The sequence below is a fragment of the Jaculus jaculus genome, chromosome 9 (assembly GCF_020740685.1).
Source record: "Jaculus jaculus isolate mJacJac1 chromosome 9, mJacJac1.mat.Y.cur, whole genome shotgun sequence".
NCBI lineage: Eukaryota > Metazoa > Chordata > Mammalia > Rodentia > Dipodidae > Jaculus > Jaculus jaculus.
The window spans coordinates 94,321,551-94,348,998 of NC_059110.1; the positions used below are offsets into that span (position 1 = coordinate 94,321,551).

At 38.7% G+C, this 27,448-nt stretch overlaps 1 protein-coding gene across 4 annotated transcripts in view; it reads left to right on the plus strand.

Moving 5' to 3' along the window:
* Positions 1 to 27,448, plus strand: part of Acaca (acetyl-CoA carboxylase alpha) — a 334,197-nt gene that overhangs the window by 161,288 nt on the left and 145,461 nt on the right. For all 4 annotated transcript variants that reach the window (XM_045158041.1, XM_045158040.1, XM_004664543.3 and 1 more), the window contains 6 exons: positions 424 to 548; positions 8,064 to 8,177; positions 9,356 to 9,469; positions 10,946 to 11,035; positions 12,692 to 12,810; positions 25,812 to 25,835. In XM_045158041.1, the coding sequence (XP_045013976.1) occupies positions 424 to 548; positions 8,064 to 8,177; positions 9,356 to 9,469; positions 10,946 to 11,035; positions 12,692 to 12,810; positions 25,812 to 25,835 (586 nt within the window). The remainder of the gene's footprint in view (positions 1 to 423; positions 549 to 8,063; positions 8,178 to 9,355; positions 9,470 to 10,945; positions 11,036 to 12,691; positions 12,811 to 25,811; positions 25,836 to 27,448) is intronic.

Below are 27,448 nucleotides of genomic sequence, written 5' to 3' on the forward strand. Positions count from 1 at the left end.
GTCCATAGTTCTTACTGCATTCAGGTCTTTCAACTCTGACCGGAATAAGCCATCAAGCTGGACTTACCTGCAAGGCATCTCTAGGCCAAGGTTTCAAAACCTCCCACAATTCTCTTGAGAACAGTTCCAAAAGACCAAAGCCACAGAGTCATGTGTCTAGCAGCAAATGATACTACTCCTTGGTACCAACATTACTGTTTCAGTCAGATTCACATTGCTGATAGAAGTCATTCGACCAAGAGCAGCTTTTGGGGGGAAAAAGGGGGGTTTATTTTGGCTTATAGACTCAAGGTGAAGCTCCATTGTGGCAGGGGAAAACAATGGCATGAGCAGAAGGTGGACATTACCCCCTGGCCAACATAAGGTGGTCCATAGCAACAGGAAAGTGTACCCATGAAGACCAATTCTCTTGACTGCTTGCAGGTCACTATGACAAATGTGTATTTGCCCTTCGGGAAGAGAACAAGAGTGACATGAATACTGTACTGAACTATATCTTCTCTCATGCTCAAGTCACCAAAAAGAATCTTCTGGTCACAATGCTTATTGTGAGTATCCTATTTTTCAGAACTTATAAGGATGGTTGATACTACGCAAAATGTTTTTCTCTTGTGACTATAGTCAGGAAAAGCTGTTATCTTTTATAATTATGGGATGAGTAGATTTTGGGTTGTGGATTAGCAGCTTCTTACATCTACTATTTTGTCTGAAGAACTCCACTACAGTTAGGAAAAGAATGTTCTGGCTGTTATATGTATAATATACCAGGAACTTAGATCTCTTGACTTAAGTTTAGAAACACCTTGTCCTTCTCCATTCCTGCTGTCATCATGACAGTAGCTTCATGATGTTTTCTCTCACCAATGTGCTTTTACATTTTAACTTGTTTGTTCTGTTGACATACATACTGTGTCTCATGTGAAAACTTAAAATATTAGAAATTTAGTACCACCCCTTCCCTGCTGAAAAAATGTAAATATAAACAGGTGTGGTGGCACATGCCTTTAATCCCAACACTGGGGAGGCAGAGGTAGGAGGATCGCCATGAGACTACATAGTGAATTCTAGATCAGCCTAGGCTAGAGTGAGACCCTACGTCGGGGGAGCGGGGTGAATGTAATTATAAGATGAGCTCGTTACCTGTGCAACCCTGGAATGACACCTAGAGGATGCATTTTGAGACGAGGAAGGATAGATTGACAAGTAATATTTTTACTTTTCCAAATGACAGTTCTCTGCAGTTGTATAATCTAAAGTAAAAAAAAAAAAAAAATTGCAAATTTTGATGCAAAGATTAATTCTTACTTGGATGATCAAGACTTTGTGGTAGAAAAGGATAGTAATAAGAGGGTAGAAGGATCTGTTAGTTTAAATCCAAAGTGGGGCTGGAATTTGCCTGTATAGAAAGCTAATTATGGTTTATTTTTCATCTTATTATGATTACCTTTTTAAGAACTTAACAGTTTTCTGCACTAAAAATAGACCAAAACCCAGAATCCTTGGAGCAGCAGAAGAGTAATGATCGTCCAGGACTGTCGCTGGGTTTCTTAAATTCTAATTTGTAAGATATAGGGGCTCGGCTCGCTCCTTTTGCGGAGTGATTGTAAGTAACGCTTGCCTTAAGAATCTCATTATTGGAACACGGAGCCATATTTCCTCTGAGAATTCTGGAGTAGCTTTGAGCCGGGGCTGTTCATTTCTCAAGTAATCACGCTGGTGTGATGGAGAGAGAAAATGGCAGCTGTTCTGAGCTCAGGCCTTCAATTTTCTTCAGAGTCCAGTCACTCAAGTGTGTAATTACACGGGGGGTGCTGCAGAGGCATTGGGCCCTGTCAGAGAACTGGTTTGAGGCTTTGCTTTCTGCATTTGCCAGTCAGGACAGGCAGAAGCCAATGGGACCCTGACTTGCTGCTGTTCTTTTTGCCTCCACCTTGTCATCCTGATTACGTCTTACCTGTGTGGCTAGTACCCAAACTTTCTTCCCAATGGACTGAGCTCTTTGAAGAAAAGAGCTCTTTTAAGAGCATCTGGGTTTGAATGAATAGGTTGGAGGAGGTACAAGGTTGAATATGTGGTCCAGGCTGACCTGGAATTAACTCTGTCATCTCAGGGTGGCCTTGAACTCATGCCAATCCTCCTACCTCTGCCTCCCGAGTGCTGGGATTAAAGGTATGCGCCACCACGCCTGGCTCTCATTTTCTTAAAACAAAACAAAACAAGACCCGGGAAGCATGATACAATCTGAAGCCTTGCATATTATTAATTTATTTTCAGTTGTCAATTATTTTCACCTTCTCATAGAAATTCTGAAATCAAGAAGTTAATTGACAAGTGATTGAGCTCAGGGCCAGCTAGCTAGTTACTTCCAGGTCAGGGAAAAGTTCAGATGGTGCTCCTTTTGGATCCAGTATTATTGAACACGAGACCTGTTTTCATCTCTGACAGATACTTTTTCCCCACATCTGCATTAATGGTAGTAGCTGGTAAGAGCCATTTTAGTTGTGAGGATTCCTCCTCCTGCTGGTCTTGCTGTCTGTTACAGTTGCCACCAGGACATGGTACCATTTCAATTCCCTCAGCTTGTGTTCTCTGCTGCTTACCTTTCTTTACTTATGTTGGCTTCCTGATTGATGGTTATGTGCACAGCATTCCAATCTCTGCTTTCTAGAGGAAGGAATGTTGATGGTGTGTTTTGCTGAGCTAGATGATGACTTCTGGGGTTTGTGAACCTAGAGAAAAGAATCAAGAAAATGAAGTTGCTCTAGTGAAGAAGTGCTGTCATCCTTGCCACGTATTAACATAGATTTCCTCAGAGATTCCTGAGCAAATTTCTTCTGCATAGGTGTCCCCTCACTGCTTATATCTTGGTTCTGGTATGATCCACATGGATATGTGTTCATGAATCAGGCTGTGCATATGAACCTCTGGTTTGGTTTAGACAGGGAACCTTTAAAATGCAGACCAGTGCCTTTCCTCCACTTAACATGATAACATATAATTACTACAATGTATAAGTAAAGAAGACAAATGTCAGAGATCCCAAGTTACTTAATAAGGGTGGTATTAGTAATTTACTGGTAAACCTATCTCATAACATCTTTGGAATGTCACATTGTCCATATGTGACTGAATGCAGCTATCAGTCTGTGCAGATTTGGGGATTAGGGACTTACCCAGCAGCATAGTAGTTAGTGTCTTGAGGTTATTTCACCTGAGGTTACATTCTTTGCTCTAAAAAAAACCGTATCTATTTATTTGAGAGAGAGAATGAGAAGGCACATTAGGGCCTCTAGCCACCTTGTGCATCTGGCTTTACATGTGTACTGGGGAATTAACCTGGGTCCTTTGGCTTTGCTGGCAAGTGCCTTAACCACTAAACTTTCTCTCCAACCTCTCCAGCTCTTTCCTTTTGAATTACCTTTCTTGGAGCACTTGATGCGTAGTATACTAAAAGCACATTGGACTATACTGGGATTTTCTGTCGACTAGCTGTGTAACTTGGATGTAGATTTGCTTCTTAACACGTGATTTTTATATCTCTGCAAATCCAAAATATTTTTTGGCAACATATAACATGTAGAATGAGAATAAAAGCAAGAAATACCTCTGATGTACCAGTCTTAACTGTTAATGAGTAGTAATTTTCACTTTAGTGTATAGATTTTTGCAAATGACCTGTAATCCCAGAAATCAGCAGGTTGTGGGCAAGAGAATGTTGAGTATGTTGCTATTCACATTGTTGCTAATCTTTTTGTAAATATTAATGATGACAGAAGAGAAAGTAAAATCTGAACAAAAACCTTCCAAATCAGTATAAACAAATGGAAGTAGTGATTTATTTCTTGTGTACTTGATTTTTCCTGTACAGAAAAGTCTGGTTTTTATCTTTTGTCACAAAGAGCCCAGGAAGATTGTCAGTCTGATGTTATGAATGAGTAATTATTTCACTTTCATTTTTCCTCAATTTCCATAGTTCCTTTTTTGTACATCTGTTTCTTTTCCCTCTGTCCTATTCCTCACTTTCTAGTAATGGAAAGGTGAAAAAGTGATTTTATATGCTTTGCTTTGCTGTTGTCTTTTAAATTAGAGTATGTCTTATAGTTAAGCAAGAGGATAACTTCATTTTTCTTCAATGTAAATGAAGCCTAGAGTCCTTTCAAAGGGACTGAATGTTATAGGTTGGGAAAGTATTTGGTGTTCTTACTTTGTCATGTTGACTTTTGTGATTAATGTTGATCATTAGACTGGCCATTTGCAGAGTAGCTGAGTTGCAGTTTTATTGAGAACACTTTCTATATTTTAAGACATCTTTTAAAACATTTATTTATTTGTTTTTTTTTGGGGGGGGGTGGGAGAATGGGCATGCTGGGAGCTATAGCCACTGCAAACGAACTCCAAACACATGTGTCACCATGTGCATAGTGGTTATGTGGGTACTGAGGGATTGAACCTGAGTCCCTAAGCTATACAGGCATTAACTGATAAGCCATCTCTCCAGCCCCCTTCCCTTTTTAAATTTAATTTAATTTGCAAGCAGGGAGATAGAGTGAAGATAGATAGAGAATGGGCACACCAAGGCATCTAGCCACTGCAAATGAACTCCAAATGTGTGTGTCCCTTGTGCATCTGGCTTATGTGGGTCATGAGGAATTGAACCTGGGTCTTTTGGCTTTGCAGGCAAATTCCCTAACTATTAATCCATCTCTCCAGCTCACTTTTTTTTTTTTTTTTTAAAGTTAGAAAGAGAGAGCAATAATTGATGCTCCAGGGCCTCTAGCCATGGCAAATGAACTCCAGATGCATGCACCTCCATATGCATCTGGTTTATGTGGGTTCTGGGGAATCAAACAGGCTTTTCAGGCAAGTGCCTTAATTGCTAAGCCATCCCTCCAGCCCCTTTTAACACATCTTTTTTAAAAAAAATATTTTATTTATTTATTTATTGACAGAGAAAGAGGAAAGCAGGGAGGAAGAGAATGGGCATGCCAGGGCCTCCAGCCATTACAAAGGGACTCCAGATGCATGCGCCACCTTGTGCATCTGGCTAACGTGGGTCCTGGAGAATCGAATATGAGTCCTTTGCTTGCAGACAAAAACCTTAACTGCTAAGCAATCCCTCCAGTCCCTCTTTTATCATATCTTAAGAGATTGGATTGTTCTCATGATTGAAGAATATCTGAGAAAGGAACATGTGTCCTTTATCTGTAACATTAGACAAGGAAGAATTAAGGTATCTTGGTTTTCCAACCTTCTGTCAAGTATGTGCTTCTTTGTTAAAAAAATTTTTGTTTATTTTTATTTATTTGAAAGCAACGGACACAGAGAGAGAGAGAGAGAGAGAGAGACTGAGAGAATGGGCGCGCCAGGGCCTCCAGCCACTGCTAATCAATTCCAGATGCGTGCGCCCCCTTGTGCATCTAGCTAATGTGGGTCCTGGGGAATCGAGCCTGGAACAGGGGTCCTTAGGCTTCACAGGCAAGCACTTAACCACTAAGCCATCTCTTTTTATGATCTTGTTTCTTATGATTTACATATTCCTTGAAATTGTTTTTCTTTTAAAGACCTTTATTTATTGGTATGAGTGAGTGAGAGAGAGAATGAATGGGCTTTCCAGGGCTTCCTTCCTGTGCAGACAAAGTCCAGACACATGTGCCACTTTGTGCATCTGCTTTATGTGGTACTGGGAAACTAAACCCATGTTATGAGGCTTTGTAAGTAAGTACCTTTAACCACTGAGCCATCTCTCAAGCTCTTTTGAAATTCTAGTTTGCTTATTAGGGGTCATCAAGGGATGAGATTTAGTTTCATTTTTTCCCCTTCTTTTTGCTTTTATGCTTTGGGTGGGTCAAACAAGTCCTTTACTATGTGAATATATGTTCAACAGAATCCTGGCTTTATTTTTATTTTTATTTTAATAGCGGTTCTTATTTCTTCACCCCAGATGGATAAGAACAATTTTTACACTTGCTTACATATAAGTCATGGGCTTTATGACTCTGCACACAGTTGAAGCACACCTCTGGCAGTTGAGGAATGGGAATCCCACATTTCGAATCATTTTGTCAAACAAGCAGACATACAAACAAAGAAACAGAAAACTAGTTTGAGATGCCTTCTTCCCAGCATAATGGTGTTTAATAAACCAAAAGTTTTAGGAAATGCTTATCTGCACCACAGACCTAAAGTCTCATACTTTTATTTATACTGCTAAAATGAAGGTCTGTACAGACTATGCCTGAGATGAGGAAGGATAAATATGAGATGTAGAGTCTTCAAGAAAAGAGTTGATAGTCAATGGAAGGCAGGAAAAGGTAAAAATCAATACGAAGGCTTGGGATATAGTTCAGTGTACTGTGTTTGCTTAGCATGTAGGAGGCTCTGTGTTCAGTTCTCAGAATCATCTTTCATGTCTTATTGATAGGGAAAAGAAAGATTCGCTAAAATATAAGGCAATTGTTTTAAATTCCAAGTAGAGGAAATAATATGTAAATGTGCATATCTCATATGATGTATTAATAATGACAATACAGGGTTGTAGGGAGATTGCTTAGCAGGTAAGAGTGAACAAACATGAGGCACTGAATTCAATCCTCAGCACCTGTTAAAATTTATTTATTTATTTATTTATTTATTTATTTATTTGAGAGCGACAGAGATTGAGAGAGAGAGAGAGAATGGGTGCGCCAGGGCCTCCAGCCACTGCAAATCAACTCCAGATGTGTGCGCCCCCTTGTTCATCTGGCTAATGTGGGTCCTGGGGAATCAAGCCTCGAACCAGGGTCCTTAGGCTTCACAGGCAGACGCTTAACCGCTAAGCCATCTCTTCAGCCCCTCAGCACCCATTTAAAAGCCAGATATGGCTGCACATGGCTATAACCCCAATACTGCCCCAAGGCGGCAGAGCTAGGAAGATAACTGGAGCTGCCTGATCAGCCAGTCTTAACTGAAAAAATATGGCACTCAGGTTCAGTTAGGGACTCTGTCTTAGAGAAATTAGGTGGAAGAGCAATAGAGGAGGGTGCCCAATGTTTCTCTGGCCTCTGCATGCATGCACAAATGTAGCACATGTTTACACACATGTGTGTATGCCACATGGAAGAATATATAAATATCATTGTAAATTTCAGAAGGGTCAGGCATTTACAAGTATAGGTTTTTCAGCTTAGGAGATAAACTGATATTCTACTGGACTCTACAAGAAGCATTTCTCTCAGAATATGATACATTTTGAAAAAAAAAATTTTTTTTTCTTTTGATTTTTGAGGTAGGGTCTCACTCTAGTTCATTCAGGCTGACCTGTTTTTCCCTCTGAAGTCTCAGGGTGGCCTCGGACTTATGGCGATCCTCCTACCTCTGCCTCCCGAGTGCTGAAATTAAAAGTTTACGCCACCACACCCAGCCAGGAAATCTTATTTTTTACCTTGAGTTCATCTAAAGATTCACCCATGCTTAATTCTTGGTACAGGAATTGCCAGAACATGTGGTGGTGTTTTTAGTTAGTGTGTATTTGTAAGTGATAAATTTGTTTCTTGTTTCTGCTTTGCACTCTTCTGTGATGCTAAACATTTTTGTTTGTGGGATTAAGATCACCAGGTGGTTGCTTTTGCCTTACTCTACCTTGCTTCCCAGAGCAAGCCTTAGTCTTGGTATAGTGAATTCCAGATCAGTTTAGGCTAGAGCAAGACACTACTTCAGAAAAAGAAATAATAATAGTCCTTTGGGAAGTTTGAGGCATCATCTACTGTTTTTGATTCAGAATCTGCTTGGCTCCTTTCAGAAGTCTTGATGACTATTGCATGTTATAAGTATAGTGTCCATTTATAAAGAAACAGGGATTTTGAATCTGAATGATGGAGAGATTTGGGCTGTCGCTTCTTGGCAGCAACTTTCTCTGCAATCATCCTTACTATACTGTTTAAGATAAAAATAGCAGGAAACTTGTATTTTCTTTATTAACTCAGCATTATTTACTTCATTTCTATTGTCTTTCCTTGTTTCAAAGGCCTGTCAACCGCAATTCTTTTTAACATAGATGTGTATATCCTTTTTACATTAACAACTAGGATCAGTTATGTGGACGAGACCCTACTCTCACTGATGAACTGCTAAATATCCTCACAGAGCTAACCCAGCTCAGTAAGACTACCAATGCTAAAGTGGCACTTCGGGCTCGGCAGGTAAGAACAGCTGTTGGTTATCTTGAAGGAATGATTATTTTTTATAGTTTGGGCAGTGAGCTTTTATTTTACTCTGTCACCTTAAAAAGATATGTCATATCACATTCATACCAAATGTTTTCATGTGGTATGTTTAAAAAATACAAAGGAAATGGCTAGTGTTAAGTGTCTGAAATCAGATCCTTTTTCACATTATAAAATACTGTTGGTGTTCTCTACCCTCCCTAGTAGCCTGGTGATAGTAAACCAGTCAGATTAGGGAAAGAGAAACCAAGGGAAGGAAATGGACTCAATGTCTGACTTCCCAAAGGGATCTTAGCAGCAGATGAGCACTTTTAAGTATATAGGAAATAAGTGTGAAGAGCATGGATAATGAAATGAATCTTAGGCACCAGCAATCAGAACAAGCCCAGAGTCCAGTTAGTTTCACCCTGTAGTCTTCATTTCCATTCCAAAAGGTTTCAGCAGGGAAGCTGAGAGTTGGTGCTCCCTTTGTGTTTTCAGTGCATGGCACTGACAGGGAAGCTGCATTTGAAGCTGTTCAGTGACCTTCTGCTTTCTCTACAATTGTATCCATGTCACTGAGCTACTCAAAGTAATTGACCTGCTATGGATATTCAGGTCCTATGGGGTCCTTGTTTGTTTGTGACACTGCTTTCACTCTCTCTACCCCTCACATACATTGGTGTTAGTTCCTGGTGCCTTCTCCTTGGTGCAGATTACCTGGGGCTGTCAAAGCAGCTTTTCCTGGTCTTTCTACTGCAGGAGTTGCAAAAGGCCCACTATGCTGTATCCACCTTTCCCACAGCTGCTCCCTGTCACTTGTGATTCCCAATTAACAGCTAGTCATACAGTAGTCCCCAGGACTAGCAGCTTTGCAATGGTAAATCACATGCACTGATGGAACTTGATTGAAGCTGTTTTCTCTTCCCCTCCCCCTCCCCTATGGGAAATTGCCCACAATGCAAATCATGGTGAGAGTCAACTGAGATTCAGTACTTGGTGGCATTGACTTTATGCTACAGGACCTAGAAGTTGCTTTACTTGGTCTCTGTTTTATCTTTGATGCCTGCATTTACAAATTTATATTTATTGCTTTTGTATCAGAGCTGCCTAATAGGGGCCTCGAATAATCACTCCCTTAGGAACTTACGCCTTTTATTGTGCTCTCACTGTAGGTTCTTATTGCTTCCCATTTGCCATCATATGAGCTTCGCCATAACCAAGTAGAGTCCATCTTCCTATCAGCTATTGACATGTATGGACATCAGTTTTGCATTGAGAACCTGCAGGTATTTATATTAATCTATTTCTACCACTTTGCATGCTTGCCCATTTTATCCTATAAGTAGTTCAGTTAAGGAATTAATTAATTTTGATTTCCATGTAATGTCATTTAATAAATACTTTCTAAGATGATTTATACCTATGATTTTTTTTTTTTTTTTTTTGTCTTAAAGTGCTATAGACTTGCAGCTTGGCTTAAAAATCAAATATGCTTGCCTTGACAGAAGTCTTACTTAAGTCTTTATCTCTGGGGCTTTTACTAGGAAGACATCCTAGTCCAGCATTAATTGGCATGATTGTTTGAGTCATGATACTTCAATCATTTGAATACATCGATGGTTGTTACTCTTCTGGAGACAAAACTATTTAAATATCATTTAATTTTAATTTTATTTTAATGCTTACTATTAAGTTTTGGAAAGAGCCAATTTTATAAAATGTTATTGGGTAATTTATTACTAATTGAAGGACTTCAACTATTTTTTAAACAACAACATTTTCTCAGGAGTGACTATATTTTTCTACATAAAAGCTAGGACACTATTATTATTTTTCTTTTCTCTTCCCCCCACCTCCTTCCTGAGGCAGGGTCTGTCTCTAGCCCTGGCTGACCAGGAATTCACTCTATAGTCCTAAACTGGCCTCCTACCAGGTGATCCTCCTACCTCAGACTCCCTAGTACTGGGATTAAAGACTAAAGGTGTGGGCCACCATGCCCCTTTCTTCTTCTTCTTCTTTTTTTTTTTTTTTTGGAGGTAGGGTCTCACTCTAGCTCAGGCCAACCTGAAATTCACTATGTAGTCTCAGGGTGGCCTTGAACTTTCAATGATCCTCCTACCTTTGCCTCCCAAGTGCTGGGATTCTTATAAATGATTAAAGTAAGCTGGGTGTGGTGGTGCACACCTTTACCCAGCACTAGGGAGGCAGAGGTAGGAGGATCCCTGTGAGTTCAAGGCCACCCTGAGACTACATAGTGAATTCCAGGTTGGCCTAGGCTAGAGTGAAACCCTACCTTGAAAAAAGCTAAATAACCAAAGGAATCATCAGACTTTGTATAAGATTTCCTCCTGGGGAACTGAGAAAAGGAAGGATTTTTATTTATTTATTTTTTTTTATTTGATTCATTGTTGACATCTATGATTTCCACTAGAGTTCAAATCTAGAATTTGTCTGAATGGAATATTTAGGAACTGAAGTATAGATATGTCAGAAAGGACAATAATCATAAGGAATTATTAGCATATAATTAATATATTTTAATGTACTATTCTAAGAATTTTTATTGTATTAGCCAATGTAATTCTCAAAACAAGCCTTTGAGGCAAGTTTTTATTATAGTGAGGGTGCAAAGCCAGAGAAGTTGGGTCATTATTAGGTTTAATAGGATTCTTAGATTTCACTGAGTACTTCAAATTCCAAAGTGTCCATTAAAATGGCTTCCTTTTGGATTTAAAGATTTAAGCTGTTTTTGTACCTTCCAGAAACTCATCCTATCTGAAACATCTATTTTTGATGTCCTACCAAACTTCTTCTATCACAGCAACCAGGTAGTAAGGATGGCAGCTCTGGAGGTGAGTACGCGCACTAATGTAGCCCAGTGCTTGGCTGCCATTTTCTGTGTGTTTTGGATATCATGCTAGTTGTTTTCCCCCTCTAGTCTTAAGGTTGGTTCTTTTTTTTTTTTTTTTCGAGGTAGGGTTTCACTCTAGCTCAGGCTGACCTGGAACTCATTATGTAATCTCAGGGTGGCCTCGAACTCACTGCAATCCTCCTACCTCTGCCTCCCGAGTGCTGGGATTAAAGGCGTGCACCACCACGCCTGGTGTTAAGGTTGGTTCTTAAAGGCAGACTTTTCCTCTGAGATACTCAGTACTCCCTCGAGTGCTTTCCTGGAGTGTTTCATCTGTACTAATCACCAGCTTTGGGGAAATAGCTGTAGGAATTCTTCAGGAGCCTCTACTTTATGTGTTTGGCGCTCTCATTTCATAATGAACTAATATTCTTGGTAAAATACAAGTGAAAAATATGTTACTTTCCCATTTTGCAAATTGGTCCAAATTAAAATGGATTTTAGTTATATTTTGAGTTTTCAAGTAGCTCATATAAAAGATTGCCCTTTAGGAAATAAAGTGATAGTATATAATGAACTGTGGTTGAGGTGCTTTACTTTATTATTTCCTTTAATCCTACGGTTACTTTATGAAGTAAGGGAAAGCAAGACTCTGAGAGGTTAAATACTTGGCCAAAAATCACATAGATAGTAAAGCAGAGGAGCTTGCATTTGAAGTCAGGTCAGTCTGACTCCAAAGAATTTTCTGTTTCCACTACAGCATACTACCTCATTAACCACAAAAATTGCAGACCCTGAATACTGCCTTAAAATTGCCAACTAGATATATTTTGAAAATGGGAGAAAAGGAGTGTTTTAGATGATTTTATGTAATGTAACATCACCGTAGTCTGTTGCTAGCTCTTTGGGGTTATTTTTTATTTGTATTCTGAGAAGAAAATGTATCCTACTCAGTAAATATCAAATATTTGAAATATCTGTTTTTCAGGGCTTTCATGTCATTAACAAGAAGCTTCCTTATACACCTCACATGCTAATAGAATCTTATGTGGCATTTTATGCACATGGCAAATTGAATATGAAATGCATGAGCGTGGACTGATGGTTTTTGCTGAGCTATAGTCTGTTGCTATTTCTTTAACTCTTGGATCTTGTTAATGAGTTTGATATGTGTCAAGTTGTTGCTCACTGCTTTTGCCTGGAGTAGAAGATATAAATAATACAAAACTGATTTGGGGCAGTGGGATGAAAAATAAAATGATGCAACATAGAAAAAGAATTGAACTACTACAATTCCTTACTCCTTAAAGTGACCTGGAATCAGCACCTCTTTGAAATCATCTGCCTAGTGAGTTAAGAGGCATAGTTCTTTAAGTTCTGTTTTGGTAAAGATTAAACCTTCTCCAGAGTTTAGCTTAGGATCAAAGAAGGCTTACCATGCACCTAGTGGCATGCAGCAGAAGCAGCCTACTTTTGTTTCCCTTTATTTACAATCACTGGTACAGCAATTATGTATGTTCTGGGCTTTGGAACTTCTGTCCATGCAAACCACCACCCTATCAGATTATTTGAGTCCTTTTCAGACTTTTCTTTGTTGTAGTCATTCTTTTCATTTCTGTTTATAAAGATTACTTACTGAGGATTACTTTTTAACCAGGTCTATGTTCGAAGGGCTTATATTGCTTATGAACTTAACAGTGTACAACACCGCCAGCTTAAGGACAATACCTGCGTAGTGGAATTTCAGTTCATGCTGCCCACATCTCATCCAAACAGGTTAGTTTGAGCTGGTGCTTGCACTTACGCTGCTCAGAGGTCTGTCAGGACAATTTGGGGGAGTAATATATGACTGTTTGTTTTTTTGTTTTCTTTCTCTTCTTTCCTCCCTCCCTTAATCCTTCCTTCCTAATTTCTTTCAGCTAAAAATGAAGAGGTTTGAACTGTAAGAGAAAAACTTCTTATTGTCCATGTCATGATCTAGAGATAAATATATAGTCTAGTTAAGATTTTGATGTTTAGGACTGGCCTAGAGACATGGCTTAGCAATTAAAGGTGCTTGTTTGCAAAGCCTGCCAGTCTGGGTTCAACTTCCCAGTCACTTACGTAAAGTTGAATGGGCACTCATTTGTAGTATTATGAGGCCCTGGCACATATGCACACACATACATATGTGCAAATAAGTAATTAAATACTAAAAACAAAAAAAGGCAGTTGACTATTATGCCATTCATTTTTGTTTGCATTATGTTACTAAATAAACAAAATCCCTTCTCTTTCCTTTCCCTCCCTTCCCATTTCCTTCTCTTCCCTCCTCCTTCTTTCCCTTTGTTTATCTTCCCTCCCTCTCTTCCCTCCTTCCACTAGCATTTTATTTGCTACTTTGCCAGTTGTGTTTTTTGGTTTTTATTTATTTATTTATTGACAGAAAAATTTAAGTCAGCAGTTTAAAATAAATACTTTGGGTAGAAGTTTTGCTATGTTCTTATTATATGTTTGCTACATGTAGAAGTAGAAGTTATATCTGAGCTAGTTTCATTATCTCCTTAAACACAGATACCTGAATTTAATAATTGAAATTCAGTCAGTTCTCTCCCTGCCCGTCCCCAGGAAGGGTCTCACTCTAGCTCAGGCTGACCTAGAATTAATGATGTAGTCTCAGGGTGGCCTCAAACTCTTGGCATTCCTACCTTTGCCTCCTGAGTGCTGGGATTAAAGGGTTGTGCTTCCACGCCCGGGTCAGGTGTTTTTTTTTTTTTTTTTTTTTTTTTTTAATGTCACACTTTGGAACCAAACTTGTAGAATTCAAGTAAGTTATTGGCCATGCTAATTTTACTATTCTTTCTTTCCTATGTCCTTTAAAATGTGTGTATGAAAATTTGTTTCTATATCTTTTAGGGTTCAAAATGAAAATATTTTATTTATTTGTTATACTTATTTATAAAAACTATTCTCAGTGGTAAAATCTAAGAATTCCATACACACATATGTTCATCCCCTCTTGTATTTTTATTCTTTTTAGTAACACCTTAGGAAATATAAATACCACAGCCAATCCTATCCTTCCCCTTTCCATTTCTTCTTTATGGCCTTTGGTTCTTTGCTTGGTATTACAAAGTACTGTGTCTTTGGGGATCCTTAGTTATAGACACCAGAAATGGTTTTGTTCTGAATTGCCCTTATACTCAAAGCAATGGAGCCTTTCTAGAGACAAAGAAGTCTGTGCTGAGACTTTTGGCCACTGGATGCCACTGTTGATCCAGTTGAGGTCGGCAGATGAGCAGAGGCATCTTCAGGAAAAGTACCTCTCTTCTTTGTCTCAGAAGATGCTTTCACTTCTATACCTCAAAAATGCCTGATGGCTGGCAGAGAAAAGCATATATCCTTGATTTAGCAAGCATCTCTTGGTACATTTTTGCCTCCATGGATTTCAGATCTCATTTTCTAGAAACGAATGGTTGTCCTTCAGCGAGCAGCACAGTACTCATGGTACACATGGGCTCAGCACTCGGTCTTCTTTCTTTTCCTGCATTCCTTGAATAATGTAGAGAACTACATGCTATACTTAATGTTCTTTGTAATTCTCAAGACAATCTCCCTTTCTTCTTGCCTTTTCTACCTCTTTCCTTTAGTAGTGATTTATAGTCAGCCTGCAACAGTGACTTTGATTTCCTTCCCTCCTTTTCATTCCCCTTGTCTTTCTGAACTGTTCTCTCTGTCTTACTTTTTTGTTTTGTTTTTTTTTTAATTTTGTTTGAGACTGTGTGTCTAGTTTGGTGAGGGAACATTGACTGGAAAATGAGTTAACTGCTTTGTTAAAGAAGTCTAATTCTCCTTTCTACATGGAGAGGGTGTGTGTCTTAACAAGTCCTGATGTGCCTTTAAAATATACTTAGCCTCCCAGCATCTCAGGTATACACACCCCCTATGGATAGAGTCCAGGCTTGAACAGACTATAGCCTCTAGCCTCTAAAATCATTTATGCTGTGAAATTTTAAAGCTGTTGGAATATTACTCATAATAATACTAATAGTACTAGTAGTAGTAGAAATAGCATTGATATTGATATGAAGGCAAAAATAACTACAAAATAAGGAAAGATAAATTAATCTTGGAAAAACCATGAAACTCCTAAAATTGCTTTAATATGTGCTTTTTTTTTAAAGACCTGAAGTCCTTCTGTTGGTTTAGGGTCAAATTATCAAATTTGATCACAGAAAAATATATTCAATTTTAGAGGATAGCTTATTCAAATAGTTACAGATTTGCTACTTGATTTTCGTTTGATTAGTGTTTATATTTGCTTATAAATGCTTTTATAGCAATTTGGAGTTACAATTTTATTCTGACATTAACTGGTGTATTGCAATTCAATCTGATATTAGCCATCCCAAGTTAGGTCAAATACCACAAGTTAAGAGCTCAGCCCTCCATATGATAGCCCCTCCTTCAGATGGGGCCACAAATACATTTCTTAGGCCACCCACATTTTTGACCAATTTACTACAGAGTTGGTCTTACCCTACAGTCTCCTCAGTTCAGTAATGTGATTGTACTCTATTTAAATTTCTTAGTTTGTTTTTTTGAGGTAGGGTCTCATTCTAGCCCAGGCTGACCTATAATTCACTGTGCAGTCCCAGAGTGAGCTGGAACTCAAAGTAATTCTCCTAATTCTGCCTTCTGAGTACTGGGACTAAAGGCATGTGCCACCATTCCTGGTTCTAGTTCAGTAATTTTATAGAGCTTGAGTACTTTAAATTTATTTTTTATTTATTTTTTAAAAAATTTAAATTAAAAAAAATTTTTTTGAGGTAGGGTCTCACTCTAGCTCAGGCTGACCTGGAATTCACTATGTCCTCTCAGGGTGACCTCAAATTCATGGCACTCCTCCTGCCTCTGCCTTCCAAGTGTTGGCATTAAAGGTGTGCACCACCACGCCTGGCTTTAAAAAAATTTTTAATGAGAGAAGTAGAGAGTTGGCATGGCAGAGCCTCTAGCCATTGCAATTGAACTCCAGACATGTGTGCCACCTTGTGGGGCTGGCTTTCATGGGCTCTAGGGAGTCAAACCTGTGTTCTTAGGCTTCGCAGACAAGCGCTAAGACATCTCTCCAGCCCCCCCGCCTTTTGTTTCTAGTTTATTTATTTGTTTGAGAGAGGTAGAAAGAGGCAGAGAGAGAAGAGTGCACTAGGGCCTCTGGCCACTGCAAACAAACTCCAAATGTATGCACTCCCTTGTACATCTGGCTTACGTGAGTCCTAGGAAATTAAACTGTGGTCCTTTGGCTTTGTAGGCAGATGCCTTAACCACTAAGCCATCTCTCCAGCCCCAGCCTTTTTTGTTTGTTTTTTTCAAGGTAGGATTTCACATTAGCTCAGGCTGACCCTGTAACTCACTGTGCAGTCTCAGGATGTCCTCGAACTTACCAGGATCCTCCTATGTCTGCCTCTTGAGTGCTGGGGCTGTTTTTTGTTGTTTTTTGAGACAGGATCTCACTCTGTAGTTCAGGCTGTCTTCCAACTTCTGGTCCTCCTGTTTCAGTCTCCTGTATGTAGAACTAGCCAAATGTAAGAGAGGCGTGAAGAAACTCTAAGATAAGGCTTAAAACACAGCTTCTTTATTCTTTCTCTGTTGCATCAGGATATGCTACTCTCTCAGTAAGTCATTGTGTTCACTAACCAAGAAGCTACATCAAGCTTCACTGTCATTTTTATCATGGTTTCATTTCGTAGGCATGATTGAACAAATCATAGACTACATGATTATACTCAATCTCTCAGAGGTCAGGTTAGCTCAAAGAATCAACCAACCACCATCCTGACTCATCTCATCTCCTAGCATAAACTCAGATATGATGCAGGGGTACCTGAATAACAAAATCATTCCTGTTTCTTGACTCCAGTGCCTTCCCTTCTAATGATTCTTAGAATTATTTGAGGACTATTATGAAAATATACAAATTGGGTTCCTGACTTCCAAGAATGGATTCATTTTGGGTTAGGGTCCTGGTGACTGTTTTGTAAAGTTACTCTGATAACTACTTGTAATTGAGAAGCATGATTGCTAAACCCGCAGTGTTGAATCAAAATCTAAAACAAGCTACATATATAATTTTAAATTTCTTGTTGACTACATATGAAAATATAAACAGAATTAATGTTAGTAACATGTTATTCAACCCAATATATACAAAATTCCATTTCAACATGTAATAAAAATTATTATTGCCATATTTCCTATACTTTTATTCATGTTTAGTCCTTGAAATTCAGAGTTAATTTTACATATCCAGAATTTCTCAATATAGAATAGATACATGTAGCTTGTTAATGCCATATTGCTGGCTTAAATCGAGACCAAAAACTAATTAGGAAATCATACTGAGTTCTTTATGTTTATGATATTTTTCCTAGAAAAAAAAAAACAAAAAAGAACTCTTAAGTTTTTATGTTTAGTATAGTTATAGGAATTGTCCACATCAGATACTATATAGGTATATTATTTTATACATGTTTTAATAATTATTCCAAGAAAATAGAATCATATTTTTTTAACTTACCAATGCAAAACAGATTATATGTCATACTTTACCCAGTTTGAGTTAATAAGTCAAAACTTATTTGGGAAGAAAATGCCTTTTTTTTTTTTCCCCTGAGTCAAGGTCTTATAGCCTGGATTTACCTTGAACTCACTGTGAAAAACTAGGGGTGACCTTGAACTCCTGATTCTTGTGCTGCCACTTCCTAAGTATTAGTATTACAGGCATTTACCTCCACATCTGTGTAAAAATGTTTTTTATTTTAGTTCTAGCTCAGGTTGACCTGGAACTTTTTCTACTGTAGCCCTGTCTGGACTTGAACTCACTGTGATCCTTTCCTACCTCAACCTTCCAAGTGCTATGATTAAAAGTGTTCTAAAATAAATGAATAATTTTTTTTTTTAATTTAAAAAAGAAGGGCTGGAGTGATGGTTTAGTGGTTAAGGCACTTGCCTATGACGTCTAAGGACCCATGTTCTACTCTCCGGATTCCACATTAGGCACATTCACAAAAGTGAGGCAAGCACAAGGTTGCACATGCCCACCTGGTGATGCAATCACCTAGAGTTCAATTTCAGTGGCTGAGGCCCTGGCGCACCAATTCTCCCCCCTTCCTCTCTCTGTCTCTCTAAAAAAGAAAAGAAAAAAGAAATAAAAGAGAAGGGGGAGAAAAGTATGCACTACTGTGCCTGGCTGACTGCACACCTTATTTAGTCAGGGTATTTTGCAATTTTGAAAAATTGTTAGTTAGTTATTTGAGACACTGAGAGTATGGGTGTCACAGAGCTTTATGCCACTGCAAACAAACTCCAGATGCATACGCAACTTTGTGCATCTGGCTGTCAGGCTTTTGCAGAGAAGCAACTTTAACCACTGAGCCATCTCTCCAGCCCTGCTCTTTACTGGTGCTTGACCATATTCCTATACTGTTCACTCAGAGCAGACTAACACTGTTCAGTATATTGTTAGAAATATCTTTGTATACTGTAATTATAAGGCAAGACTATAATCTCTTACTTGTATTGTGCCTCCTGAATTCCACTTCTGTAGATTTCATTTTTTTTATTATTGTTTATTATTTATTTATTTGAGGGTGGGGAGAACATAGAGAATGGGCACACCAGGGCCTTCAGCAGCACGTTGCAAATGAACTCAAGATGCATGCATCGCCTTATGTAGCTGGCTAATGTGGGTCCTAGGGAATTGTACCTGGTTCGTTTGGCATTACAGGCAAGTGCCTTAACCCCTAAACCATCTCTCTAGCTCACTTCTGCAGTTTTTTAATTAATTTTTTAAAATTATGATTATTTTAGAGAGAGAGACTAGGTGTGCTAGGGCCTCCAGTCTCTGCTAACAAAACTCCAGACGCCTGTGCCACCTTGTGCATCTAGCTTATGTGGGTCCTGGGGAATCGAACTTAGGTCCTTTTGGCTTTGCAAGTAAGTGCCTTAATCATAAGCCATCTCTCCAGCCCTTAAAAAATATTTTATTTATTATTTATTTGCAAGGAGGGAGGGAGGGAGAGAGAGAGAGAGAGAGAAGTATGTGTGAGAGAGCAAAAGCGAGAGAGGAGAGGGAGTGGGTGTGCTAGGGCCCCTTGCCACTGTAAACGAACTCCAGATGCATGCTTCACTTCATGCATCTGGCTTTAATGGAGCTTTAATGGACCTGAGCTTTCAGACTTTAGAAGCAAACGCCTTTAACCGCTGAACCTTTTCTCCTGCATTCTACAGTTTTCGGCTGCTATTATTTATTTTAAATTTTTATTTATTTGAGAGAGAGGGAGGGAGGGAGGCAGGCAGATAAAGAAAATAGTTGTGTCAGGGCCTTCAGCCAATGCAAATGAATCTCCAGATACATGTACCACCTTGTATATCTGACTTACATGGGTCCTAGCTAATTGAACATGGGTCCTTTGGCTTTGCAGGCAAGTGTCTTTACCACTAAGCCATGTCTCCAGCCCTCGACTTTTATTTAACTCCCACAGGATAAGATGGAACATGTTTCTGTCTGCAACCTGGCAGCAGCAGAGTATTGTTTCAGGAAATTGCTTCAGATGTCTTTTGGATTGAAGGCTTCTGTTCTCATTAGGACCTACTTAGATTTTTGAGAATAGCCAAAAATGCACAAAAACTAAGACACCTTTTTCTTGCACTTGGCAAGGTAGCTAAATGACCCACACATTTGATACTTTTTTGTTTTTATTTTAACTTGTCATAAGACTTTGCGGTACATTGCTTGGTGTGGCTGTATTTTTGTCTGGTATTCCTCAATGCTTTTCTCTCCTCCTATCCCACGGTAGGGTTTCACTCTAGTCCAGGCTGACCTGGAATTCAGTATGTAGTCTCAGGGTGGCTTTGAACTCAAAGTGATCCTCCTACCTCTGCCTCCCAAGTGTTGTTTTTTTTTTTTTAAGAGCAGATTATTAGTTGTAATATCTGTGACTTCCTGCTTTGTCCTTAGTTAAGGTGTGTTATTTTCTTCTTGACCCTCTACCCAAGACTTCCAGGTTGGTTGGTTGGTTTGTTTCTGGGAACTGTAATTCTAACTCACTTGGCATCCCTAGGTGGTATTCTTTACTCAGTGAGTTTCCTGCTCTGGATGTTTCGTTTTCTTGAACATGGGTGTGTTTTTGTTTGTGTTTCTTTTTACCTTCTTAGCACTTAAAGGCTAGCTGCTATTATGTGCAAATTATTTTTTAGGAGAGAGGATTTATTTTCATTTGTCAGATTTTTAATGGTGACTTGTAGCCAGTTACCAATTGTTCTTAAGGGAGGAATTACTTGAGATTCTTTAGTCATTTTCTTGGTGCAGGAATAGCCAGGACAGTTTGTCTTCTTTAGGGCTCGGACTCTCTAGTCTTAAAAGTCTATGAGTCCAGCTCTTCAGTGAATTCAGCTAGTATTTGACATGTGTTAATTTTAGAGCTCAGTCTGTTTCATCCAACATTTTTCTGCCATTGAAGTTCTGGGTTTAGAACCTGAAGTCATGTTTAAATATATCCCTTTCCCCCTTCTGAAACTATAGTTATCACTCACTGGTGCTGTTAATGCAAAAGCTTGTTACACTGAACCATTATCCTGATGTCTTTATTTTTGACAGTTCATTGAATCATTTGGCATTAAAATTTCACATAGCCTTGGGCATATCAAATGCCTCAGAATAACCTGGAAACAAGTTCTTCAGTCAGCCTAGGTAGTTAATACTCTAAAATATAGCTGTATTTATACAAACATATCTAAAGTATATTATTTATAGACTCTGTGACCATGCATATGGCTGTGTGTATTATGACAGTCTGGGAGTACAAAGTTTAAAACTGCAGATGATTTTTTTAATACATACATACTAATTATGGGCAATTTTTAAAACTTAATCCATGATCCAAGAATGAGACATCAGTATTGCTATATAAGAGATATAAAGTATATTTTGTTGTACATTTTCGTACATACTGTATAATGGGTGAGGATCTATTGAAGTTCGTTCTTTCTGTCTCTCTTTATTCCCCCATCCCTCCCTACTGTTTTTTAGATGAAAGTCCATGCTTTTTTTTGTTGTTGTTAGGTTGAGTTGCACTGCATCTTGTCTGCTATCTGTTCCTTGTGAACTTGGCCTTCGTTGTTATGTTTTAATTCCAGTACTTTTCCTATGTCTCTCACCCAGAAGAGGTCAGCTGCGTTCTATCCTGATAAAACAGGTTTGGTTCATGGCTGGGTATGGGCAGCTTGGCCCCTTTAGTGTTCAGCCATGGGTGGGTGACCTCAGGATTTTCTTTTTATTTGTGAAGGTTAGAAATGAGAATCTTTTCATGTGATTAATGAGTGTTCTGCTGTCATTCTTAGGATTTCTGATTATCTTTTATAGCCAGAGATTAGATTCTCTTTTGGATAATACTGAGATACTCAGAAGTCATCTAACTTGCAGCATTTATGTATGTATGTATTTATTTACTTATTTATTTTTAGCAGTGGGAGCACTTGGTTGTAGTTAACAGGCCAGAATCAGCTATAAATAAATAAAATCCTGTAGGACTGGCTTCCTTCATTCACACACAGTAGTGTGTGATGAGATGCAAGCATCTGGCAGAAGAGAAGATTCTCAGCAGGTTTAAGTGCTTACCAAAGTGCTTTCCTGTATCCATGGCTCAGCTTCTGGTATCTGCTGTGTTATTTTGGCACTCTAGACTTGTAAGATTGCAGAGTCGAGTTTAAAACTCTCAATATATCATTAGGGTAGCCCAAGGTCTCTTCTTGTCAAGGAAGACTAGCTGATTCCAGGGGGAAGGAAAAGCAGAATCCAGGGCACCTGTAAATCCCTATAGTTTTGTGCTGTGGGTTTGTAGCTAATTATACAGCAGGCAGCAGTAATATGCGGTAGCGCTGTTGGCATACTTGTTTCAGAAAGAGCAAAATGTTCCAGCAGAGCAAAGAAGGGGCTTTGAAGGGACTGCAAATGAATGAAGCAACAACCATTTTATTGTAAACTAAAGCTTTGTAGTGGAATTGGGACATGTGAACTGTGAAGAGATGGCAGGGGGAGGGGGCACCAGTGGAAATGCATGGTTCAGATGTGTTTTACAGCTTTTGATTTGGATTCTCCTCCAGAAATATAGTCACACAAGGAGACCACCACTGGTCACAGCCAGCCAAATTGCTCTTTCTCCTGTGGTAGTGTTGTTAGTGACTGCTAGTAGGTTATTCAGTCGACCTTTTCTGTTTCTGCTTTGCTGCCTGATTTCAAAAGATTTGCCCTGTACTAGCTCTCAGCCACAGCTTGATGTGACACTGCTTGTTTGCATACGTCTCCTTCATTTCCATATGGCTCTTTCCCCCTTTTGCACTTTAGAAGGCAACAGAATTGGGAACATTTTTATACAATAAAGTAGTTATGTAGGGCCAGTTAAAACCCAGCTAAATAAAATTCAGCTGGAAGGGCTGTTCAAAAGGCTGGAAAAACACTGACTGCCGGAGAAGTCAGTGTTTCCTAAAGAGGGTTCAGCGTACATGCGGTAGCTTTGACTTTGCATTCATATTGAAGCAGGCTCCCTAGCTATTCTGGGCAGGCAGATCAATAAAATGACAGGTAGTTTAATGCCAAGAACCTCAGAATTCAAAAGAGTCTCATGTCATTTAAAGTCTATATTGATGTGGAATGTGAGCTTTGAGTGCAAAAATCAGAAAATGCAAGGTACAGATTCTGGTTTATGGTACCATATTGAACAGTATCTTTTGTGAAGATCCATTTTGGTCTGTCAGTTTTCAAATCTGTAAAATGGAGCTAGTTTACTAAAGGGAAAGTGATTCCAATTATTTTTATTTTGTTGAGGCAAACCCAATAGACTGGCCTTTTTTTTTTTTAATGTGTGAGAGAGAATTAGAATTGGCCTGCCAGGTACCAGGGCCACTGCAATCAAACTCCAGACATGTGTGCCACTTTGTGCACATGTGCAAGGTGTGCTTGTGTCACTTTGTGGGTCTGGCTTACATGGGACCTGTAGAGTCGAACATGGGTTCTTAGGCTTCACAGGCAAACGCCTTAACCACTAAGCCATCTATCTCTCCCGCCCTCTAATATTTATTAGAACACTATGAATGAAATTTCAACATAATAAATCTTTGAATAGTTCCAATAGCAGATTTAATAAATTAGCTAATATTTATGTACTTGAGAAGACAGTTGACTGCCTTATCTGAGATGATAAACATTCAGTGAAATGTGAGAGATTTTATTTTATTTTTAGATACACAAATGGAATGTTTGACTTAATAAACAATCTTCCCTTATTTTTGCATAGGCCGTGATTATATTCTTCTAGTGTCTCAAAATACTGCACAATAGATGATCAAATGGCTCCTGATAGGACAACAAAATAAATAAATGACCATTATGGACATAGCTAAGTATTTACCTGTTAATAGACAGTTTAACTTTCCTTTCCTGCTCATCACTCGTGTGACCCCCACAGATGCTTTTTCTGCAAAAAAGAAGATAACTTAGCTCTAAACTTAACCTCTTAAGAATGATTGATTTGGGGCCATTCCTTTAACAACTAAATATGTTGGAAATTTCTGTTTTGTTTTCTTTTTTTTTAAAGTTACTTTGTTATTTATTTATTTATTTGAGGGATAGAGGCAGAGAAAGAGAGAGAATGAGTATGTTAAGGTATAAAGCTGCTGCAAACAAACCCCAAATGCATGCATCACCTTGTGCAGCTGGCTGACATGGGTCCTGGAGAATTGAACCTGGGTCATTTGGCTTCACAGGCAAGTACCTTAACTGCCAAGCCATCTCTCCAGCATGAATTGTGTTCTTCCCCATAATGTGTAGATGGCACATAATTTCTATAGCAAAGGAGCAGGGAGCTCCCTGTGAGATCCCCAGAAATGCTGATGGAGAAGAGCTGACTAGTGCTGTACTTTTCATTTCATGTCCTGTTCTCCTGAAAACTCAGTCCTCATTCTGTAAAAACTCGCTGAGGGTTTGATGTATAGCTATAGAAGCAGTGAGACCACTTTTTACTAGTTTAAGAAATTGGTTACTGGTTAGAAATTTTACTAGTTTAAGAAATTGGTTAACCATTGGGAGTGATTATACTGGCTTCTAAACTCTAAAAACCTGCATGAATGGAACCAGAGATTGCTTTAGTTGTAGGGTTCTTCTCTCTGAACTGAGGTTCATAGTAAAAGAGTGCAGGTGGCCCCATTCTTTAGGATCTCCTTCATTGAAAGGGGAAAGGCTTTTCTGTACTCTCATTATAATCTGCAGTTCATTTTTATATACTGTGCCTCCCTCAGATACAGTATTTGTACATATCTTTGTGTATTCATGAGGGCCAGTTGCATTTATAACTAAGGATCTCTCATAAAAGAAAACTCATTTTCCTATGTAGGAACTCAAGAAATCCAGATGGCAGAGGTTCAGGGTTTTGCACTCAAAGGTTGTTCTTGCTGCCTTATGAGCTTACTCTGTGATACAGGTTTGATGCAAAGAGCACTGCTGCTCACAAATCACATGAGGTATACAGTTTGTGTGCAGTGATATGTCACAGCTTTTTATTTATATGGCCAGCCCAGTCTATTCTGCTCCTTTCACTGCCATGGAAAGTGCATCATTTTCCTCCCCCAATCCTCCTTCCCACATATCATCACCACCACCCACTATGTTATGCCCATTAAGTCCTCTGTGTGCCAGAAAAAAAACCAACAATGATTAAATGCTGATAAAAGAATGTAAGAAGGTTAAGATATCAACCAATCAAGTCCCATACAACACTCCTAAATTGTGGGTGGTATCCTTTTGCCCTCTTAACATTAAAAATAAGAGGTTATTATTTTTGATTCTTTTTCAGTCAAGGAAATGACTGAAATAACATTCTGAGAAATGGTGGCGAAGACCAAAGAAAATTACCTTATTTCCCATCCCATCCCAGCCTTTTTTTTTTTTTTTTTTCCCCATGAATGAATTTAACACATTCTTTATACAAGGAAGTCCTAGGGCTAGTCCAGTTTAGGTACAGTTCTATTTTTGGAGAGGTATGGAGTTTTTAAGCTAACACAATTAAAAAAAAACAATTACCTTAAACTCATTGAATTACAGAGTACTAATTGTCACAAGTTATATTGATGGGGATCATTTATCATAACATTCCTTAAAATTTTTAGTTCCTTAAAGCTCTTGTGCCAGTTTGCCATTCTCCTCTGAAGGGAGGAAGGGCATGACTGAAGTTCCGGAGCCAGGATTATTGGATTCATTGCTTTAGAGGAGAAAATCTCCTCTTCATGTCTTAGATAAAACAAGGTAGGAGGAGCTGTGGAATTAGCTTCTCCTTATTGTCCATTTACTAATAGAAGTAAGAAATAAGAGCCTCTAAGAATCTTGTCATGAATTGTATTCCCTGTTGCAGCTTAAGTTAATATGCCACATCATATAGCTTACTTTTCACCAGTTTGTTTTACCACTACTCTACATTATTTCTTTTGGTAATAAAGTTGCTTTTTAAGATCCATGGTAAATACATTTGGACCCTTTCCTCAACAGCTGCTGTGGTGAGGTAGGTCAGGAGGCATGCCTCTTTGGAGGCACCCTGGGGGTTGAGGGTAATGAGCACTTAATTACATCTGCTGAGTGCTAGAGTTGCTAAACTGGAGCTCTTGGTGACTGGTCTATATATGCTCTGACAATTCTTTTATTATGGTTTTCACTAACCTATCAGTAACTAACTGTGGTTGTTTAATTACAGAGGGAACATCCCTACGCTAAACAGGTACTGTATGTTTAGTTTCTTTTCCAAAGCACCCCCCCCCCTTTAAAAACAACTTAGAATAGTGAAATGATAAAAAGATAATAGTGCACTTGACAAGCTAATGTGTTACCTTCTGCTGGGGAGTCCCCTGTGCTCCCCTTTGGACTTCCTAAATTAATCTTTCTGTTTGGAAAACATGTCTTCAGCTGTTCAAAAAGCATCAGTATGGAAAAGATCCCATTGAGCTGTATGTGATGGGGAATCTGTCTGCCTGGTGTTCAGCTTTGCTGGAAACATTTTTTGTTAAATTCTGTGTTCACATTTTGGGCTTTCAGAAGAGAAACTCTTAAGGTTACTCTTAGCCTTGCAAGATTGTTCACAATATTTTCCAGTTTTAGTTTCTCTAGCTTGTTTCTCCTTGTAAAGGAATGCAAATCCATGTTTTATCACTTCATTAGCTGTTTTTCTAACATGTTAATGTGTTACAATGATTTGAAAGTCAAGTTCTATTTCAAATATATGATTAACATTGGGAAAATGTATTTAAGTCCTGGATTATTGAATCTTGTGAGGAGGTTTCCAGGCCAGTGTAACACAAATGATATTTTAGTATGTATTTCGAGTTCCTCTGGCCTCCTGAGCCAATCAAGGTAACAATGCAAGTTTGAGAGGATAGCTCTTCTGATTGGACTTGAATCCACAGAATGCTAAAGCATAATTTGCTGGTGGCAAACTCTTTGTAGGTGTTTCATGGGGAAATATTTGTAAATTTATATTCATTTTATCCCCCTGACTTTCAAATATTAAGTAACTAAAACCATTCTTAGCTTTCTAGTCTTATTTAGATGTGGAGAAGACCCCCTAGGGAATGCTTTTATAGGGTCCTCTGGTCTCCCCTCAGAGAGTGGGCTTAGTTCATTTCTGTCTGTCTTTAAATGCTCTGGCCCATGAGCCTAGTACTTGAGGGAAACTGAACAGTGTATATATTTCCCATGGGGTTCAGTTGAGTGAAAAAGATATTTAATCCTATGTTTGCCACAAATGGCCTTTAGCTCATTTACAGGGAGTTCCTTGTAATGTTATCTGGAACTCTTTATCTTTCCTGTCTAATAACAAACAGGTTAAAAAGTTATGCCTCACAAACTTGCTCCTTTAGTAAATATACCTGGTGACCCTAGAAAACCGGATGATAGCATTTCTGAGTTAGTACAACTTAGAATTCCAGTTTCTAGTGAGCACCATGTATAAGACTTGCTTGGTGTGTGTTTCATTTGCTTGTTTCATTTGTAGTATCAATGGTTTTCTCTTCTACTCTGCCTTTCTATTTCCCAGTACTGTCAAAAGATGAAGTACCTTTCCCATCATCAACATTTAGCAAAGGAATACAAACTAGGAGTGTCTGTCTCGATGGTCTGTGTGAGCAGTATTTTCATCCTTATAAAGCATTCCATTGCCTTTTATAAATACGATTTGTAGCAGATGCTTATACTTCTAATCTCTCTTCCTCCTGCAATACTGCAGGTGGTGTTCTTCAAGGATATTTTGGAAATTTCCCAAAGTGCAGGCACCATGGCCTCACTCTGAACTTGCTTCAGATCAGTATGCCAGTAATGTCTCAGGCAAATCCTAGAGGT